General features: G+C 40.7%; 1 protein-coding gene across 1 annotated transcript in view; it reads left to right on the top strand.

Moving 5' to 3' along the window:
* Positions 1 to 18339, top strand: part of pard6a (par-6 family cell polarity regulator alpha) — a 35380-nt gene extending 17041 nt beyond the window's left edge. Inside the window, exon 3 of the mRNA XM_072695554.1 lies at positions 13638 to 18339. Coding sequence (XP_072551655.1) covers positions 13638 to 14533 — 896 coding nt within the window. The 3' untranslated portion in view covers positions 14534 to 18339. The remainder of the gene's footprint in view (positions 1 to 13637) is intronic.
* The last annotated feature ends 4859 nt before the right edge of the window (positions 18340 to 23198 follow it).

Raw genomic sequence — 23198 nt, 5'->3', positions numbered from 1 at the left:
AGCACCTTTACTACTCGTCTTTTCATTTGAATCCTTTATTTCTCAACATCTTTGGCCACAAAGCTTATGAATGTAGTCAATCATGATCACCAACAGGAAGTTAAGAGCCCTTGGCCTTAGCAAAGTAAAACACATTTTAGCACCAATACATGAATAGGCTAAGTGTATAAAGTGGGTGTATGTATATTGTTGACCCTCTATGTACAATTTCCTCAGAATGTTAGTAGTATTGGGACTGCTATGATTGTCCATCAAACAGAACACACATTTTATTTTAAACTTTTTTGTGAATTATTTATGAAAACAGACTCTACTGTAAAAACTGGTGTCTCAAACTTTACAATGAACTAATTATATATTTTCATTAATATTTCAATCATTGTCAATAATGTAATATTAAATACAGTTTAAACCTTTTTTCAACTGTAGGGAAACTCAATCACTGAGCAACTAGATGTAATTCCAGGTGCAAGGTGGGGCTCTAACTCATTAGGCCCTATGGAGGGCCTAATGGCTAAATGTTGGTCATTGAAAGGGGGTTGCTGCATGTGCATGTGCGTTTTAGTCATAATCCTAGAGTTAGGATTAGAACTGGCCCTCAGAAGGCCTCTGGGGTAATCCCACACAAGCCCCAAAGTAGCATACTGTGGGAACACACAAACCCAGAGCTACCCTGCATTGTGTTATGAAACTACTTGTAGTTGTGTGTGTCTTTCGTGTGTGTACTAGAATATGTTCTAGGTGCAGTGGTTCTCTCACTGATCCTAATGGACCTCCATACAGTTATGAAGTGTAAATGCAAAAATGTAGGCGTCTTCGAGGAGTGATTTGAGAACTGCTTTTCTAGGAGTTATTTTGCTTAGCCATATGTAAGGATATTAAATTTAGCATACTGTGTGTGTGTGTGTGTGTGTGTGTGTTGGAGTGTGTGGTGTTACACGCTCTAAAGTTTGAACCGGTCCTTGTGAAGCACTGTGGCTAAGTGGGGGTTGCCGTTACCATAGTGACCATATGGTCCGGCGCCGCCATCCAGATGGTAGTAGCACAGGGTGAGGTCATATGCTGAGGACCAGGCACACGCAGGAGTGTGGGTGTGGGTGTGGGTGTGCGTGTGATTCTGTGAGATTGACGTGCATCTATGGCTGGCGAACTGCCAACTGCTACACCCAGACAAGGATGTTAATCTACAGCAAAGAACGAGAGAAGAAATGAGGCTGGAAGACACAGATCAAACAAATTGGCATGTTGAATAACAGAGAAGCAGGTGACATTTGGAGAATGAAATGACAGTTACGTAGGCTTTTAAAGAAATTGCACAAAGATCTAACTAAGACGACTAAGTTCATGGGAGGCCTAGATTCGGATTTGTCTTTTCCGGATATAGACCGCTTTTTCTTTTTTTGTGAGACTTTTTGTCTGGACATCAAAATAAATGAATGTAGCTAAGGTTTTACAACATTTAAAGTCATACAAAAAGACAGCTTTGGTGTCCGACAGGGTGACCTTAAATAATTAACTAGCATTTATGTTTTGGTCAAATTGGTTACCTTGTTAGTTTATAGGCCCATTTGAGATGCCCATTGATGTCTGACCTCAGTCAGTGCTCTTGTTGATGTTAATCCAACACTTTTTTTTTTTTATCAGAAAGGTTCCTAAATGGTTTCTAAAAGTGTATGATTCTTTGAAATGCCTTTGTTAGTATAGAAATCTTTATACTAAAAGGAGTCCTAAGGACTCTCAAGCCAATTTTTGTATTCTTGTGTGCTGGGAGCTAAGACAAGAGGGACTACAACACTATCGGTACTATAGTGATTCTTGTGAACCCTCTACAATTCCCACAATACCGTGAAAATCAGACCTTACTTGTTAGCGGTTTATAGCTTATGGTAGCATACAACTTTGCATTGTTGCGTATTACATTCCTTAATCATCGTCCACTGCATGGATGCTTCACCCATGCCACTGTGTCCACCAAACCGTGGTGTACATACCATTTACATCTTCATAGGATACAGCAAAAAGGTGGCGCTTCATGGTATCTCTGAGGACTAAAAATGTTAAATTCATAAAAGAAAAATTACATTCTTCTGAACCACCACGCTTATCCTTCATGCAGCTTTATAAGGAGCAACCTTAGATTTGTTCTTACATATGCTGAGCAATGTTTGGCTGCTCAGAACTACATCAAATGTAATTGATTTTTTGCTATTTTGTTTTTAAACATTCCGTACATAGGCTGTGTTACTGTTTCTGTTTGTTCAGTGTGTTCAGACTTTAACCAGTACTGTAACGACTGATATGAAGTGCGGTTCCTGTGCTCACAGTTCCTGTGCTCACAGTTCCTGTGAGCAGTTTTGTGGGCTACTAGATCACTAAGATAATGGCATCCAGTGACCGAAGCAGTGAAAAGTCGCAGTCTGAAGTAGCACTGTCAGCAGCATCCTACCAGTGGCATCAAGTGTCCATCTTTTCTGTAGCCAGCAACAGCAGCAGGTCAGTGGAAGCAATCCAGTCTGTCTCCCCTACTTGCTGTGTAATTATTAATGGGACATGCATGCCTACTGTTACTCTGTGCTGGAGGAATCAGCAGGATGGACACAGAATGCCTGTGAAGAGTAGAGCTGTGTATTAGCAAGAACCTGGCGATGCAATATGTATCATGATACAGGGGTTACGATTCAATCTTTTGAAATATATTGCGATACTGTAAGCAAGGTGATATATTGTGATTTATTTTGTTCAACACAAAAAACACTGCCACAATCCCTAGTGAAGATTCATGTTCTGCAAGGATAAGAAGGCCAGGCTGCTGCTGTTTCTCTGAACAGGAGGAGGAGGATAGGTCTGCAACAGTTGCAACAATTGAATGAACTGATGGAGCCATTATGCTTTCTGCACTTTCATCTGACTTTGCTCCATCACAAAATTGTCATTTCTTCATTTACATTACAGCAAAACAGAAGAAGTCATTTTGTCCCCAGCCCTTTCTCTTGTGTATTGTAATGTGCCATTCAACGAGCATTACAGTGTGAAACCCGGCTCAAAAAAGGCTTTTGGGGAGCTAAAAATCTGATAAACGATTAAATTGTCTGATTATAGTTTTGTTTGTGACAGCTGAGGAAGACATTCATGCTTCATTTACACACCACCCACTCTTACCACATGTTTACCACAAGAAGAAGCAACAACCAGATTCCTGGTTTATTCCTGGTGTGTATTTATCATTACTTTTTTATAGTTTATTCCGCATGCAAAACAGTTGATCCCTTTTGTGTTTTTCCTGGTTATGTACCAGAAAGGTGGCTGGATGGTAATTATGACCTTGGTGAGGTGGTGGTGGTGTGTATAAAAAGAGAAAAAAAAGAAAACAACCTATTAAGTTGATGGGTAAACAGTAGAGATGTCACGATCGATCATAATCAGGGTCAATCAAGGCATATTGTAATGGATTAGGTATTGACTATCGTAAGCAATTTTATGTTTTACCGGTTTAGAAGATGGCCCTCTTCTAGACACCATTAACAGACAGCCATTTTTCACTTTCCCACAGCAGTAAGGAAGGTTCTCAGAAGGCTATAGAATAGGTTCTAGTCTGTAGTGTGGGACTTTTTTAGAGTGGATTATAAACACTACATTTTTGGCTGTGTTTGAGCTACTTATCCTGCAGATATTTGTTAATTTTCTGTCATTTTTGTCCATGCCACCAAAACCATGTAGGGGAACTCCCGTCACACATTTCCTCTTAAATTATGTCTGGAAGCAAATCTATAGTGGAAGCGCTCTGCTTCACTTTTGGGGGTAGTTTTAAACCAGCACTGAATAGTGTGGTTAGAAAAGTGGGCTAATGCATACCCAAACCAATATCACATCAAACATGAAGTGATTTCGCTGCAGTGTTTTGAAGTAACTGGAAGATGAGTCAGACCAGTCTGAACATTCCAGTATATAACTGTTTACTAAAAACACAGGACGCCGGACAATACTCATTAAGGTGCTCCTATTGGATCTTGTAGACCTAGGCCTGGTTGCATCCCTAAAGGAGAAGCCATAATCTGTAACAGTTGCGTATTATTTTTCATATTCATACAGCTTGCCCCCACACAGCCTGTCACACTATACACATTCTAATCTATCTCGGATTAGCCCACCACATTTTGAATGGCTGGAAATCAGTGCTGTTGAGTTAATATCATGATTGCAATGGCAATATAACACCAACTGTGAACTTATGCAGTAGAGCTGTATGAAAGACGTTTTTTCATTATTGACATCACTGAGCTATTAGCGTGCGATTGCTATGACTAAGCTGGAAAGGGGCAGATCATTTAATTATAGTTGGAGATACATAGCCCACATTCCATACTGTGGAATTGGCACTTCAAAGAGACGGATCAGACAGTGTTCAACCTCAGACAATTACTGTCACACACAAAAAAACTGTACTGTAAATTGTTTTCTCTTCCATTGTGGAAATAATTTAATCATACTTACTCAAAATCCTGATTTTCCTAGCATAGGGGCTGATGTTGAGCTGTAGCTGGAAATTGGCAGCCCAGCCCTTCCTCCCAGTTAATCCATTGGCCCCCATGTCCAAACGATATATGACTCTGTAATAACTTTCCGATGTGATCTGTAGGCTCTGAGTCAATAAGCATAATGCCTCTGCCATAACAGAATATTATGAGGTGTTAACCCTCCGTCAATATGCTACATTACACTAGCATAACACACTGCTCAGAGGTGGAACCCTAAAGTCAATAAGCTACCATAACTAGCATAATATACCTGACCCAGTCACTGGCTAGTCAAATTTAAATCTAAGATTGGTCATGGAACTGTTCTGTTGTTGCAGGCTGAATAATTCAAAATTCGGTAACTTCAGGCTCGAGGGACTTTAGAAGCGTCACATAGGTGTGCGCTGTATTTTTTGGGCCTGCTCACTTAGAAGAATGGGTATGTTTTGTGTCTGAGAGACACACCCGCACACATAAGTTGGGATTTGGGCATATTTCTGTCTTGCTGACTGACTGTCACTTGGGAGTTTTATCTTGGCACTGAGAAAACATATGAGAAATGGGAGAGAGGGAGAGAGAGGGAAAGAGAGATAGGGAGAGAAAGGAGAATCACAAAGTCATATAAAGATAGAAGCAAGCTGTAATGATTTGACCTGCCTGTCATTCTTGTTACTATGCACTTTTTGCTGCAACAGCCCTTCCACTTGTTGTTATTCCCAGAATGCTGTGTTCCATCAAAAGTAGAGGAAGTCCATGTAGGCCTTCTTTGACTCTAATCCTGAGAACAATGTTCAGAAGCACAGACAGTGCCCTTGGCTCTCAGACGACTGGCCTTTATTGCTGATATTGTCATGCTATTTTTTTCCATTTCTGGTATCTGGTGTGTGTGTGTGTGTGTGTGCTCAGGATGTTAGATTCCTGTGACTGTCCTGGGTTTTTTTTTTTGGTCTTTAGTTACAGACATTGCAGAATTTTATATGTAAAGGGATTGAGTTAGTGGAATTTAATTATATTAATTCATGTGGAATTCATTATAATTTTTTTGTTTGTAGCTAATTGACATTATGTCAAAAGTGCAGATTCTATGCTTTCTGTTGCCACGTTTGTGTATTTTATAAATATAATTTTAACGTGTTTTGTGCACAGTAATAATTCATGGAAAGAAGTACCATTTGTTTTTTAAACAGGTTATATGTAAAATGTGACGTTATGTATCCAGTTTTTAAAATAGACATTTTTAGGGGGTTTAATATCTATCTAGAATCACTGACCTCCATGATTATTAGCAGTTACTTTAAAATGCTGCAGTGAAATCACTTCATGTGTGATATGCATGGAAAATGGTATCTCTTGTTTTTTCACCAGTCGACTACTGAGTATGCTGTGATTCTCCTCTTGGTTTTGAATGCTGGTTTAAAACTAGTCGCACTAAGGTGCTTCCACTATGACCCGGGGAGAGCTGGTTTGAAACTTGGGTCGTGCTGCTTGCCATCAGGAGCCTTAGGGAGCACAATTGGCCTTGCTCTCTCCAGGTGGGTAGATGGTTCTGTTTTTGCTGTGGGTCTCTGCTCGCCAATTCATCTAAGCTGCAGATCGGTGGCAGATCGAAAAGCGGCAGTGATTGGTTCCGCATGTGATTGCGGAGGTATGCGTCAGTAATCACCCTCTCAGTGTAAGGTGTATAACGTGATTGAAGGAGTACTAACAAGTGGGTTGGGTTGGGTAATTGGCTGTCTAAAATTGGGTAAAAAAAAAAAACACAAGGGAAAGGTGGGCAGTATTCCTTGTTTAGTTTCTAACCAGACGTATTTCAATAGAAAAGACATGGAGGGAGTGTTTTTCCATATAAATATAAAGTATAGTAGACTAGAATAGGATAGAAGAGATTATCTGTGTCGTTGCAAAAGTTCAACAACATAGCCAATACCTGATCAGTTAAAACATGCCTACATCAGCCCAGATACCAATCCACTGAACTGGATAGGGACATCCCTAGTAAATGTCATTTGTTGTGTAACTCACTATAATGAAATATGTAATTTCATAATTTCATTTGGATAATAAAGCAAAACAGCACTACCTCTAGTCTTTAAAGGGCTTTCATTTTTCCAAAACCTTTTAGAACAGTCAGGGATTCCACAGGCGTCCTTTGTTCCTGTTTTCCTCTTGATCTCAGTGTCTCAGTGTTTCCCACTCGCAAGAGAAGCTGTCTGTGTGTTCTATGGTAATTTAAGTCTTCTGCCACTCCAGACTTGGGTAATTTGATAAGAGCTTCGGTAATGTTGTTATGACTCTCAGACTCAGAAGGTGTGTGCGCGTGTGTGTTTGTATGGGTGCGTCTCTGTGTTTGGGGGATGTTTTTTTGAGCTTGTCCCGTAACCTCTTTTGACTTACTGTCTCCTCGCATCCTCCCCGATTACATTAGTGTGAGGTTGCCAGGGAAACACAGAGAATATGAGTGGGTTCAGTGATTAGTCATATACTGTGATTACGTGTCATCCAGCTGAAGTGATTGATGGAGCTGAGAGAGACAGAGAGAAGTAGAGGAGATATGGAGAGTATTCCTCGTTGTGTGTGTGCTTGTATGTGTGAAGGCTTGGGCTCTTCATCAGCTGTAAGTGCTCTATGCATTAGCCTCTAATGTGTCCAGCTATACATCACATCAGTACACTTATCAACCTGATGTTTATAACACACAGCGTGAGCACACATACACCATCATCATGATCAGCATCCTCAGCACTTTACAAAGAAATGCACATATCAACAATGGGCCAGGTTCATAAAATGCACTACTAAATGATCATGAGGTAATCTCTCATGTATCTTCCAGTAAGAAGCTGAAATGAACTATTTTCAATAATGTTTTAAAATGTTTGATCACACAGACAAGTCTTGATGCATGTACACCAACTCAGCTGATTAACCCATATACAGTCATGTAAAAGCATTAGGACATCTCATTAAAACCTTAATCTTTTGTAACATATTTAAACGTATCCTTGCTGTCTAATGAAAAACATGTATATTTATTATGTATGTAAAAATTGTGACTGTTAGGCAGAGAAGGCAGAATTTTTCTTTGATTGGCAGTTGTAAAATTATAACATTTATTCCAGCTATTATAGAGCATTTCTATTGATATATTCATTCGGAATCATTTACACAGTGTACAGAAGCAGCTACAGGGTTCAAACGATAAAAACTAGAAAACTAACAACGACAAAAATGGAGACACGTGGTCCTTGGACAGCAGCAATATGGACATTGGATTTTAACAGTGTTGAGAGATGGAGGTAATATAACTAAACAAATACAAATGTCTTTTTCCCTTAATTACTGACGTCTTTAGAATTTAGTAAATCTTCCCTTTGCTGTTATGGTCTGCAGCAAATGTGATGCATAGCCAGACACCAGCTTTTGGCAGCATTCCTGAGGAATCCTAGTCTATTCCTCATGGGAAGTGGCCTCCAGTTTACTTATATTTTTGGGTTTACATGCTGCAGCTGCCTTCTTCAAACCCCACCTAAGATTTTCTATGAGGTTCAAGTCTGTGACTGTGATGACCACTCCCAAATCTTCTAAAAGTAAGCCTTGGTGGACTTTGAGGTATACTTGAAGTTGAAGTTTTTTAAGTTTTTGACAATTGAAGTTTTGGGATTCTGTTCTGACTGTGTTCTTTTCGGACCTTTTCGAAAGTACTGAAGACACTTTCTGTGACTGCAGCAGTCATTGAAAGTAGTATTTTGGAGAAAGCACTTGTTTTATTAGTTGTGCTGATCTATTTAAATAGTTCTAGTTCGATAGGTTTATCACAAACGGCTGAAAATGTTTACATATTGCTAAACCTGATTTGTAATTTACTGCCCTTTTCCCCCACATTTATTGCTGTTTAAAATGCCTGCTTAAAATAAACTGCAGATAATCAGAGCATTGTCGGAGAGGATTTTAAAGGGGCCTGTCTTATTTAACACATTTAGTTTGGTTAGATCCAAAGAACTCTAAGAGTCCTTTAGAAATAAGGTTGTAGATGCATTTGAGACTAGATGTTCTTTGGCAAATGTTGGTCTTAAGAATAATTAGGAAACTATAAATTATCCAGAACTATAGACAGAGCTCATGATGATAAAATGAGAAAGTTATAATAAAATGAATGCCCAGAAAGCCTCATATTTTGTGTTCTTTCATCTCAAAACAAACAAGCATTCTGTCTGCGTTTCTCTCACCCTCCTTCTCTCTCTCTCTCAGTCCATGCGGAATGGGCGGACCCCCAGACTCTCCTCTCTCCCTCAGGCCAGCCCTGTCTTTGACCTGCCTGTCTGGATGGCTGGCTCCCGCCTCCCCCTCGCTGTGGCTGGCTAACCAGCAGGCCGGGCCACCTCCTTCCAGCCCCTGAGCAGCTTTAATAACACAAACTGCTCAGCTCACTGCGGGGGGTCCAGCCTTTTAGTTTAATGGAGGGAGACAGGCAGGCAGGCCCAGACTCCTGCTATGGGCAGAGCATACGACATAAATGACATGAAGACTAACAAGTCAGACTAACACACAGAGACCTACACTACTGTTCAAAAGTTTGGAATCACAGTTCAAATATTTGGAGTCAGTTTGTTTGAAGATCTATGTGTAGATTGATGCTGTTTTGGGCAGCGTCAGTATCTGCCACAAAAAGGGGTTTTCTCAAATGCAGTCAGAATGCTAGAACTACAAGTATTATGTTATGTTATTTTTATGGTTCCACACTGCAGACTCTAAACTGCATTGTTACCTTCTGTGAAAGCCTGTGAATAATGTCTGTTTATAACAACTAGACTATAGAGGATGCTGTGTTACAGATGTCTCTGTACCAGCATCGCTGACAAAAAATAATTAAATTAATTAAAATTAATTTGGCAAATGATCCAAACCTTTAGGAGGGACTGAATTGGGGCAGGACATATTTGTCTGTATATTTGTTGGACTCATCATATTTGTTGGAACACCAGTACATTGTCATCTCCACCTGATGAATATACTATATCCAGATTTTGTTCATCAGTGAACAGCAATATATGTAGGTATATGATGGTGTCAGTTTTGGACAGAATTAGGGGATGCTTTTTGTAAAGAGACATGCATGTAGGTTCATGTAGTTTTGAATAAACCATAAAATAAATTAGATATTGCCTATTTTGACAGATTTGTGCGATATGTGCAAGTCAACATTTAGTAGGTCAGCATGTAAAACAATGTGTTAAACAACAAACAGCTAAAACAGAAAAGTCGCTGAATTTGCTCAAAACGATCAGGTCTAATACAGGCAGTAAAATTCAGAGATCTACGGGCAGGTTGACATCTGGCAATGTCAACCTCACTACAACTGAGTGTGTAAATGGTCTACACCATTGAAATGGCAAATGCTTACACCTATAAAAATAAAAGGTTCCTAAATGATTCTTGGCTTGGATGTACCTTCAGTTGGTCAGGACATTTTATTATAAACTTCAGGTTTTTACTAAACTGAGACATGCTCTTTTTCTGTTTTCAGTTTTTATGGAACCCACAGTGGTTCTTTGATGGTATTGCTTCACTTTGAGCCATTTTGTGGTTCCATTTGACACCATTTATTTTTATGTGTGTAGTTGCAAAACACGGCAGAGTAAACACAAGTGCAAAAAAACGGCCACACACTTGCCTCTATTGTCCTTGCTAGAATTAGAGCGTCGGTCTGGGCATCTGTTGATGAGTATGTGTCACTTCTTATTAGTGCAGGGGTCAGGGGTCAGGGTGCGGCTGACTCGCTGACTCACCGCCCCCACCCAAACCCCCCACCCACAACCCTCCCACCCTTACTATCAGGCAGTGATAATGAATTAGACGTGAAGAGCTCTGTGTAATAATCTTGGGCTGGCCCCTTCATGGGCTTGCCCGGGCATGTGGTCAAACTGCCTAATTAATCTAATTCCTCCTCATCAGCTGTTTTGAAAGAGCCACTCATTGTGCAGTATGTGGAATATGATGACGCAGATGATTGGAAATTGTGCCGAGAAGGCCAATGGCATGGATGTTTTTGTTTTCTTTAAAGAATGGTGAGATACACTCAGAATGCTGGTGGGGTTTGTGCAGATCTATATGCAAGTCTGTGTTCAGTGCTGTGCGAATGTTGTAGGCATGTAATCACAAGTGTTTTATGGATTTGTTAAATTCCATACAATAATATTGCTTTTGGGTAGAGCTGGGCAATATGATGATACATTCTGTTATTGCGATACACAATATGCACTAAACAACCGATCAACTATGTTTCCTTACAAACAATGTAATTAGACTGGTTTAATTAGATGAATGGCAGCATATGTTGAATAAAATCACTGTATTGCGTATAGGAGCCTATCTGAATAGTAGTCTGAATAGTTTTAAGAATCTGTGGCTGTTGCGTATTGTGAAAAATATCTTTAAATATCGTCATATTGTATTTTTACAATATTGCCAGTTCTAATTTTGGGTGGTTTGTATCTTGTGGTATGGCCTCTATGTTTCTGCTGTAAGTCTTGTTCAGAATGTGGATTGTGATACCGTCACCCCTGCCCTGTGGAGGTTGATGGTGATGTCACTGATTCATGTTTTCAACCAACAGCTCTCACAATGCTTCTGTCATCAGCTGCTGTTCTTTTCTATGGTCGACCCGCCCGATGTCCGGTTGTTAGTATACCAGTGGTTATCAAAGGGTTGTATTGGTTGTGCCCAATGGCTCAAATAGATTTCCCCTCCCTTCTCAGCTTTAAAAAGGCTTGCTGTTCTTCCATGGATAGTTATCTGGTCTTCTGATCGCTCTTCTCCTGTTCCTTTAAAAATGTCTTCAGTTCATAACAAAAACAGAACAACTGTCCTTGCTGTTCAATGACTTTTGGGGGGGACTGCATATATGTATTTATGCATGTAGTGTTCCTGGGATGTAGTAGTTAGAAGGAAAAAAAAGAAAAATCAATGAATCTGTGTGGATATGCGGCGCAATTGATTTTGCTCAACCTTATAAATAGCCTTTGCTTTTTTGTATAGACAAATCATTGTGTTAGTAACTGAGCGAGAACACATACACGCGACTGGTCTGACAATAAGGGAAGTTTTGTACGACAGTAATTGAAAAATGATCATAATAAATACTTTGTAATGTTTTACATAAGACAGTTCTACCTGAATAATTCTTACAGCTATGTTAAACCTACTTTAAAAAGAAAACTATCATCTTAAATGATTATTAACCTCCCTGTGCTGCAGCCTTTCAGCAGTAGTTTATGATTTCACTATACAAATTCTCTTCATCCTCTGCTCTCACGGACTGTAACTACATTTCAAATAAAACACCAAACAGTTGCTGGAAGTGAGCCGGGCTGGGCAATTGCTCATGTTTCCTCGTTTACAAGTAACCGCTTTAGAGTAATAGCAGCAAACTGGATGTGTAGCACGTTAAGCCTCTAACCCAAAATGCTATCATACCACTAATTTTCATCTTGCCAAGCCGCCTTACTGCTTCACTATGACTGGGTGCCTTTGTCATTAGCTTGGTGAACACAACATTGTCTCTGCTTGCTTGATCATTCCAGGTCAAGTTACTGAAGTTGCTCCACCAGTTGTATTATTTTCATGGACTGTGATTACATGTAATGTAGTGAAGAAGTGAAGAGTGAGTTGTATGATTGTATAATATCAGTACAGTTATATTGATTTAAATGAGAACATTCAAAAGGGATATGTTTGGAACAAAATCCCTTTAAGGAATTCCATCCATTCTTAGTTGACTGGGGATAAGTAGAAATTGTCATAGACCTGTTGAATATTGTACTAAATTTCTGTGATTGTGAATCATTTATTTATAATTCATAATTTCATTCTGATCACACTGTTACTTAGAATCTTACTTCAAGGTGTTAGTATACATTTTGTAATAGTAACTAATGGAAAAATAGTACATTATAGTTACCCCCCCCCCCCCCATCTGAGTGATGGTGTTAACAACGTCCTGTTTTTTTCTGTATCTAGCTGTTCTTACTAATCCCAGCATGCCCTGTGTATCAAACTCCCTCTCCATGTTACCCAAATCCTTCCCTACCTGTCTGACAACTGTGTGTTTTTTGTTTTTTAAGTTTTTTTTTTGGGGGGGGGGTCTGGTGTGCAGGCAACTCTAAATCGCTGTGACAGTGGCTTTGATTTATCTGCCTCGCTCGTAATCTGATTCTGTCTGCTGACCTCTGTCCTTTTTACAAGTGACTGAGACAGATTTATTGCAATCGCTTTTTATTTTCATCCATCTATCCGTCCCTGCATCCGCCCTGCCATTACCGTGATTGAGTCTGTGCTGTTGCTTCGCACTGGTGGTTCCTCCTGACCTTATCACAGCATATTAACACTGTCACTGGCTGGCATCTCTGTCACCCATTTTCAGAGAAAAATAGAATTATTAGTTTGCGCTTTGCCGTGATGAATAGAGAAAGGAGTGTTATGGGCTGATATAGGTCAACGGATACAAGGCATTTTTTTTTTCAGATAAAGACATTGAGAGGTAATTGTGGCAGTTGGTGCAGACTCAGTTTTTGGTGGTTGCATGCTTGTGCCTGATTCATAGTAAGGTCTGGATTAACATGCCTGGATGTTTTACATGTGCTAATGCTAACTGGGAATCCTGTGAAACCAGATTTAAATAAAGATTGTAACCTTGGTTGACATTGGTATTCGGGTAGGCACAGAGGGTAGAGTTGATATTGATAAAATTGATTAAAAAAAAAAGATAAAATGAACTAGTGATATCGATCAAATTCTTACTTACTTATTGTGATGTGTTTTTAGATGTTTAATATGTAAAAGTGTAGATACACAATTAATAACAGATAAACTATTTTAGCTGAAGAACAGCTAATGCCGTGTTCGTATCTGTTGACAGAACTTGCAGTTATTGCTCTCCTTCAAGCGTATTCAGCTGTCTGAAAGGATGGCAATGGATGGCTTCATTTGACATGGTGGAAGCACATGCCAGCCTGCACTGGTAGTGTCATGTGATTGAGGGAGTCCTATCTAGTTGTTGGGAATTGGAAATCACTAAATTAAGTTGTTTGTGTAACCAGTCTCTCTTCTTCTCTTTCTCTCTCTCAGATGTGGACGAACCTGTGGTCTTTCCCACTAATTCGCTGCAGAGGAGAAAGAAGGGTCTTGCAGGCCTGCGTCCCTCGCAGCAGAAGAACAAGCCAGCCCTACTGATCGGCCTGCCTCAGGATTTCCGTCAGATCTCCTCCATCATTGACGTGGACATCCTGCCCGAGACGCACCGGCGTGTGCGTCTGCACAAGCACGGCACCCACAAGCCCCTGGGCTTTTACATCCGTGATGGCGTCAGTGTACGTGTTACACCACAGGGCGTGGAAAAGGTCCCGGGCGTCTTCATCTCGCGTCTGGTGAGGGGCGGCCTGGCCGAGAGCACGGGTCTGTTGGGGGTCAATGACGAGATTCTAGAGGTAAACGGTATCGATGTGGCAGGAAAGTCACTTGACCAGGTGACGGACATGATGGTGGCCAACAGCCACAACCTGATCGTGACGGTCAAGCCGGCCAACCAACGCAACAACGTGGTGCACCGCGGAAGCAAAGCTTCGGCTGGCAACGGCTCAGCTGGCTCTGGAGGCTCTATCCTCTCCCAGGACTCCGCGCACAGCCCCGCCTCACAAACAGTCAGCCAGTGCAGTAATAGCAACAGCGTGGCAGAAGGGGACAGCGACGATGACGACCCTGACCTCATCATTGAGAGCGATAACCTCCCCTCCTACACACCCCATCGCCTGGCTAACGGGAACGCCTACAGCAACACTCAATCGTCGGGGGCGTACGGTCACAGGCCCCTCCCCCAAAGTGTCTCCCTGCCCAGCAGCAGCTCTCTGTCAGACAGTAAGGCCTCCCTGAGCTCACTGACCACACCCACGCACAATGGCAGCCCCACCAAAACAAGCAGTAGCCAGGAGAGCATGAGGGAAGACGGCAACTTCATCACGTTGTGAAACGGCCCATTCCCAGCAGCCTTTGTTCGCGCAACACACGTCATTGATGTCATAAGAAAACCTTGTGCGCCCAAAATGATAACTTTAACAGAAGGAACAAAGTGTAAGTTATGAAAAGGCCTGCTTTTCAGATTGCTCATGTTCCTACAACATAAAGGGCAGCTGGAATTTTCAACAGGTATAAAAGAAAGCAACAAAAAAAGCATTTCAAGGTTTTCTTATGACCTCAACATTATGAAATCAACCCGCTCATATGAAGTCTTTATGCACAACTAGACAAAACGAAGGCAAAACAGACTGTTTAAAGTACTGTACCGTTCTGTCACACGACATCAAGAAGATGTTCATTTCCCTGAGGACTTTCCATGCAGTTGAAAATCGAAAGGGGGTCTTTGCAGTGGAGATGGTGTGTGTGGAAGTGCAGCCAGAGAGTACACGTACACGCTCGTCTTCTCATGGAAGTGCCTTACGGCTCTCCCTTCATTGCGCCTTATGTATTTCTTTTAAAGCAGTCTCTTTTGATCTTGTACCTGGACAAAAGCAAGGTCATCCATCTCCTACAGCAAGAAACTCGGAGACTCTGCCGGAATAGATGAAGGAACACATGCACAGTTGCAAACACACACACCTTCACACGCCCTTGAGTCAATGTATTTGACTCCAATAGAATTGGGATGCCTGGTCAGATCAGTGTGTGCACTGTGGAAGGAGAAGTGAACACTGCAGTCTTTTTGGCTTGTTTTGGAAGTGAGACTCATCTGCAGTGTATGTGCTGTTTCCTGCATGTCAAAATTGACATAGTAGCACTGGTAATAATGAGGACCGTCAAGATGAAAATAATGCAAGTCTATTAGAACTGTCCAAATCCATGACGACTATGTTGTACAGTTGGGCCTCTGTACAAAACTGCTCTAGGAGTTACGATGCACCATGCCATGTTCACACATATCAGTTTCTGTAGGTTCTAGCTGTGGCTACAGTATGTGCTTTTAAAATCTGCCTCTTTACCATCTGTTGAGCCTCCTCTGCATCATGCCTTTAATGGGGTAATTTGTAGTCCTGCAGACCACATAGCAACAATTTGACAAGCTTTACAGAACTTTGGGTAAACTTGCCTTCAGGCTAATGGCAGCTCAATGGCAATTGGATGATGCCCTGATTCGAAGCGTCCTACATTTGAATTGTGTTACGTAGGCAGACGAATGTAGTTTTTAGGAGTCTTATCCATGGACTCTCTTTGGTGTAGCAGAATTCAAACCCTACTCTACAACTGGGAAGGCAGTGTTATTACCTACTGTAGTTTCCAAAAAAAAAGCATAAAAACTGCATTCTGACAAACACTAAAGTTGTGCTACAGTCTCCCATTGGTTTGAATGGGATTTTTGCCAGTGTTCTATAAAGCTCCTCCAACGTCTCAACAGTTAAGAAGGCTGCATTTGTGGCCAGAGCATGGAAAGGTCAATTCAGCCTTAGAGAACATGTCTGTTTCCATACAATCATCATGACAGTGCACTTACATGAGCCCATACGTTGCCTACTATCTACTGCGTTGCAGCCAGAACGGTGGAACATTCATTTCTTTGTTGAAGCAGTCATGTCCTGGTATGAGATTAAAATCAGAGGAAGTCTAGTTCTAATGATGTTTGAACAGTTGAGTTCTCGTTCAGCTTGTGTTACTGAATTCCACTCATTCACATGTCAGCCTTCGCACGGTGATCACTGACGCTGTAGGCATGTTTGTGTTTGCTGTAACTCAGCGCCTGTCTCTTTTCATTCTCACCGAAGGTGTGAAGCCTTTGACAAAGCATGGGCTCTTGTCTCTAACTCATTTTTAATCGCTGTGCCTCGCTGTCGACCCTTCTTCACACTCCTTTCAGCTTTGGCTCGCCTCTGGCTTCCCAGGACGCTAGGAACCACGGGATGGACTCTCCTTTTGAAGCTGGCCAGCCGTATTTGCCTGCCTGGGGTTGTTATTCACTCTCCCCAGAAATATATCAATAATAGATGTTAGCACTGAGACGTGGCTGGAAGGTGGAGAGGTGTTGCTTCAGGGGGTCGTGACCTCTTGTGGACCCGGCTGTCTGTACGCCATCCCATGTGTCCTGTGTTTGTGTGAGAGTGTGTAAGGGAAAAAAAAGGAAATTCCTCTCATGTTTGGAAAAGGCCAAAATCATGCACAACTGAGACCTTGTTCATACAGTCTGCTCCTGATGAGCAGAGGTGTGTGTGAGAAGACAGTTTTTGTAAAAAGAGGGCATTGTGTGTGTGACTACTTCAAAGAGGGCATTGTGTGTGTGACTACTTGGTCAATGACTAGAAAATATATAAAAATCCAACATTTACTAAAATGTTTTATTTGGACTATTCATCAATCTACTAACTGGCACCTACTGAATTAATAGAGCAAAGCAGTAAAGCCCAACCCGAGCTTGGGGTGGCACTGTCCTGCACATTTTAGAGTTTACCTGGCTTCCCCATACCTGACCCAACTCCTTACCTAGTCCTTGCTGAGTGCCAAAGCAGGGGAAGCACAAAAATGTGCAGGGCAGTGGGTCTCCAGGACCATGGTTGGAGGCAGCTGGGATAAAGTATATTAATGTGAACGGACAGTAGCAGAACAGCGCAAGTAAACCACTGTATAATGGCTTAAATTGATACAGATTAAGTATTTCATGTTTGTTCTGCAAAACCTTGTAGCTCCAAAATGCCACACCTTACTTTCAATGGAGCATTTCCATATTTCCATTAATAATGTCAAAGAGTGAGAAACATTAAAAATGAAGATACAAGGTTCTTGCATAACTGCAACGACTTGCTCAAATGTGTTACTTTTGACTATCCATCAATCCACTAATTGGCTTGTCAAATATTAATAAGGTAATTGGGAAAACAGATGTTATCAACTGGACAAAAATGCAAAAAATGCTTTATTTTGACTTCATAAACTTAAAAACTTGGCGTGTGAAGGTTTCAGATATCTTAGAAAATGTGAGTTGCAGCGCAGCCAGGGAAAACCGCCTGTGACCCAAGGTCTTTATAAGCCCAGGGGTGGGTGAGTGTGTTCATTGAAGGTGTAGTTTCATCTCTGGAGCCTTATCCATTTCCACTTCATCACACTGAAGTTCAGTTAACTTTGCCTTCCAACAGAGAAAGGCTACAGAACTTGGGTTTGTTTTGATATCCAGACACAGCGTCTGCACTCTCTGGTTCTCTGGTGGAACTCACTGGATCTGCTACAGTGAAGGTACGATAAAAGATGAAGACTGTTGTAAGTAGATGAAGAGTGTTCAGGGGGCCTGGGACAGCTGTGGTTATGATATTGAAGAGGTTATATTCTCATTTTTGGGAGGACACTGTTGCAATGCACTGGTTAGTATTTCCTTAAGACATTATGAAGATTCATAATCCCTCTCTCTATTCTATCACTCTCCCCATCTACAGCTATTGAGGGCACACAAATAGCATTGACTATAACAATCACTGCAAAACCACCATGTGTACTGAACATAATTTTTTAAAAATATATGTAAATGTATATGTATATATAAATATGAAATAATGGACAATTTTGTAAACTGGGAGCCCTTTTTATTAAAAGAGCATTTTATATATGTGTAAAATATGGAAAGTATTTTTCTTATTCTTGTACTTTTGTATGTATATTAGAATCCAGGAGAGGACGTTTCTATTTCTTTTGCGTATGAGAAACCAAAATGAAATCTGCAAAAGCCTGTGGTTTTATTATAATCAGATGGGTAAAGGTGTATAATACTGTGAATGCTATATGCTGATTCTAAAATGTTCTATGGAGATAATAAAAGTATTTAAAAAAAAAAAGGCTTACTGTCTGAACTCTGGTTTATCACAATAGCACTGTTTTAATAAACTTCTAATCAATTAGGTTTAGAATATATATATATATATATATATATTATCTAAACGTATGATAAAGCCACTGCAACACAAATGTATCCCAAATGACATGCGAAGTGATCCCCAACACACACAAACACACCAGGAATATTAACTCAAATCATGCAGGATATGACCGTGTCCAGCTCATAGACATTTCATTTCCTGACACTTGTTATGACTGCTGTGATCATTACCATCACCTGACTGGCCTGGTCCACACCCATTCACCGCTCCCACAGTCTTCAGTGGCTGATCTGAGCTCCTACATGTATTAATCAATTTCCTCAGCAGCACCAATTTTATTTAAGACTGGGAAACCAAGCATGGACTTTCCCTGCCAGGCTAAACACTTGGGTTTTGGCGCCATCTACTGTTCATTTCTGCTAGGACAGAGAACTTCTGCCAGACCTCTAGCTAATATAATAATAAAATAACAGTATCACCACCATATTCATATCTATTTATTTTTCACAAGTTTAAACAAAGTTAAAACTACTACTACTACGAGCAAAAAAAAAATACTACTACTACTAATAATATAATAATAATTATTTATTATTATTATTATTATTAATAATAATAATCGCTTTTACATTAACGTGTTTAACATATAACATAAGAATTGACAACTCACAGCTGGATATGAGCGTTTGGATGTGTTGTCATTAGCCATTAGCATGATGCCATGGTGCCTTCCTGCCTCAGAATCCTGTCTGAGTAGGCAGCATTGCTTACGTTTCGGACACAGCCCGTGTTCGTGTGTGACATCATCCACCGGTCTCCTTGGTTACCAGTCAACCGAAATAAAAACACGCTTCTTGGATGTGGATTTTAATCGAATAGTACCGTTAAATAGTCGATTTATACACTATACACACTCAAACACACTCAGCAGCCGTATTATTAATTATTGCCGCTTTAATAGATACCCTAACAGTCCAAATGTTCCAGGTAAATAAGCTAGCTAGCACTAGTTAGCTAGCTAGCTATTTAGCAACTGTTGCAGGCCTGTTTTTACATTTACATTTTACATCTTACATGTAAGTCGCTCGACTTACAAAAGTGCTTCGCTGTTTAGTCAGAAAATACCACTAGCTAGCTAGTTTATATAGACTAGCTAAGATCCAAAGATACCTTATAAGCCTACATATAGCTAAGAGGTATAGGTAGCTAGGTCTGTAGTTGCCGATGTGCAGGCTGTCCAGAGTTGGGACAACTCTGGCAGTCTTGAAGACGGATGGTAGCTACATGACCTGAGGATGAAGATCTGTTAATGAGAAAGAAGATGAAAGGAAGGAGGTTTGGAGCAATTGTCTGGATCAGGGTCTAGCGGACAGGTGGTGGGATTGTTAGAGGTGAGAAGGTGTAGGAGGTCATCTGTGAGATATGTAGCTAGAATGATGCCTTAGCAGCTGTTACCTCCACTCTACACCTGGAGAGAAGAGACTGACTGGATAGAGGTAGGAGTCTTCCTGTGACTTCCTCTACTTTCTTTCAGCCATTCTTAGCTTGCAGAGAACATCTGTCAGCCAGGGGTAGATGGAGAAGAACTTGCTGATCTAGATGAGTAAGGACAGAGAAGGTGGACAGAGGTGGAGATAGATGAGAGGAGAGTGTCTGCAGCAGTTTGTAATGGGAGAGAGGAGAAAGATTCAAGAGGTGGCAGGGTGGTCAGGGCGGTTGAGGCCAGAGCTGAGGGGGAAACCGAGCGAAGATTGAGGTAAAGAGTGGAAGAACTTGTGGAGGTAGCTAGCAGTTGTAGGAGCAGAGAGGGGGAGTGAAAAGGAGAGGAAGTGGTGATCAGAGACGTCTAGAGGAGCAGGGACAGGTCTGCTGAAGATTAGGTCCAGAGTGTTCCCTGCTCTGTGTGTTGGTGCAGACGGGTTGAAGGTGAGATCAAAGGGTGACAGCAATGGGAGAAGGCATGATGACTGAAGTTTCTCTGATGTAAGGTTGAAATCTCCAAGCAGAATAAGTGAGGCATCGACAGGGAGTCCACTCAGGAGAACATCCAGTTCATCAATGAAATTGCCCAATGGACCAGGAGGCTGATAGAGAACAATGATGTGAAGTCTGGTGGCAGAAGAGACTCTCGCTCACACACTGTTGTGAATGTTTTGGCAGTGGAGTGAGGATGGTAAAAGTGTACTGCAGACACTATATGGTGGAGCTCTGCTGCTCTTAGCGGTTGTCTTTGTGCCAACAGATTTAAAAAGATGCCATGGTGACAGACACAAACTTTACATTTCTCATTACTGTTGATGTTTTATGGGAAATGAGATGTTACTTTGGTTCCACTTTTTTTGATAACAGAAATGTAAAAAGTAGTAAAGGTAGTAAAATCATGAAAACATTTGACAATAATGTCAAAATACAAATACATATCTTTTGGTAGAAGAAACCATGTTTACAGTGTAAACTGAGCATTAAATTGTTCTGTGTAAACAGGAATTCCGATGCTGAAGTCCAGGTGTTGCAGCACCCTCAAATGTCCATCAAAGGTGCAGCCACTATGAACAGCCAGCGGAAGAGGAGCGCTAAATGGTTCTTAGCATAAAGAAACCTTTAAAAGAAACCGAATAAAGGAACTGAAGACTTGCTGCCTCCCCCTCTGATCCTTTCTGTAAGTACATGCATACATGCATTTCATGCAAGTTCCACATTTGAAATCAGCTCTTGAACAACGCAACTCTAATCTGCTTACTTGTTAGTGAAATAATGAGGGAATTACCCAGACCCCTCTGAAGAACAGTCGAGAAGCCTTTTACCCACTTACTTCTACATCCCTGAAAATAGAGACTACTTATGAAGATTAATAATAGGTGAGAATGTAAAAAGCATCTTATTTTGGGATGAGTTGGGAATGAAGTAGGGTGGTAATCATCAAACATCTTGATCTGGACAGTAGAGACAGTTACTCCAACAAAAGGGATAAAAAAAGAAACAACGAATGAGTGGGTGGATGTCCTAATACTTGAAATGGCCAAAAAGGACTAGGAGTAAAACCTTTTCATTGTTTTCCAGTGTTTCCAAGTTTTTTTCTTCTCCTGAAAGTTTGTAAAGTTTTCATGTTGAAGAGTATATGAATATTTTACTTTTTTTTGCATGCAAAAGAACAGGACACGAAAAAATACAGCAGACTCACAATATATGCTCATGGATGTGTATTTTAATAAAAATAATTCTGTCAAAATTAAACGAGTACAATATTTCTTTAACATGTTTCCAGAACATAGTTTTGTTTTGTATTTTTTCTCCATTATCATCGTTTTCTTTTTTTATGTTGTATATACTGTATATACCTACATATGTGTTGTTTCTTTAGTTAAATAATGATTCAAGTAGGTTTGAAGGTTGGAGTAGACAAGCTTATAACTTGAAGCAGGGGTTAAAAACAAGTATTAGGTTTAGAAACTTTTAAAGTTCCTTAAAGAACTGTAGTAGAACTCTGTACATCGAGCATCAGCAAAGGAACTGAATGCTCTACTCTCATTTTTTCTGAATCCTGCTCTAAAATAAAATGCTAATACTCAACTATTAGTTATGGAAAACAGCAAAGTAGTCCTGATGATGTACATGAAGCTCCCTCACACTATTTATGTATGAATTGCACCATTACCATTGCTGTCAGAATAACACCTTGGATCTCCATTATAATCATTTTAAAAAGACCAACAGTTTTTTTTTACAATGCCAAACAATAAACCAACAGAGCAATAGTTACTAAACATTGACTTTCTGTTTGTGAGGTGTTTGGTGTGGGTTTCCTCTGTTTTCCTTCCACCTGCCAAAACACACAGGGCAGGTTAATTGGCCATGCTAAATTGCCCCTAGGTGTCGAAGTGTAAGTGAATGGGGGTGTGTGCTACTTCCCCATGTGTGGTCATGGTAGTGCCCTGTCAAGTTGGGGGTGCAACGGTACACAAAGTGACGTTTCACACACTGCAAATCCAGCGGCTTATAATGTAAGGTTTTTGGGTGGCACGTAAGCATGTGGAATGGCCGTATTTGATTTAATAGTGTGTACTGTGTGATTTCTGGTTCAGTACGAATACATGTACTGCTACACCCCAGTTAGTACTTCTGCCTTGCGCCCAGTGTTTCTGGGCAGGCTTAAGACTCACAATGACCCTGACCCTGAAACTTTTGCATAAGACTGTATTACTCCAATATCGCAGCATTAGATTAACCCCAGTTTATCTAACCGGGGTGATGAATGACAGAACACAGAGGAAACCTTGTTTCATTGCTTTTGGAACTGTTTAACAGTCCAGACATCCTAAAAATGCTTTTCTTACAAGTATACTAGTGTATAAGTAAAAAATATTGTGTAGATGATGTCAACATCTGTACTCTACATAATCTACAATCCTTCTGCAGTCCATCCAGCGAAAAAAAGATGGCTGCTAGAAGCCATTATCAATATATACACTATATGCACACAGGGCTGCAGAGCAGACCTGCTTATGACGTTCTATTATAATATATATATATAACAGGACTGAGGCCTCTTCCCTTTCTTGACACTGACCCTGAGCACAGTGGCTCCAACAGCATGCTTAAATAACGCAGGTGTTACACACACCGAATACACACTAGTCACTAGTCCCAAGTACTCCAGTGGGTCGTGTTTTAGGAACAAAGCATTTTCTGAAATACAAAAAAAAGAAATACAAATGTTAGTCGGCTGAACTTTAGTAGTCTAATAGGGGATAATAATAGGGAAGTTGTTCCTTTGGCAGCCATACAT

The sequence above is a fragment of the Salminus brasiliensis genome, chromosome 13 (genome assembly GCF_030463535.1).
Source record: "Salminus brasiliensis chromosome 13, fSalBra1.hap2, whole genome shotgun sequence".
Lineage (NCBI taxonomy): Eukaryota > Metazoa > Chordata > Actinopteri > Characiformes > Bryconidae > Salminus > Salminus brasiliensis.
The sequence above is the reverse complement of the archived record's forward strand: the minus strand, read 5'-3'. Positions and strand labels throughout refer to the sequence as shown.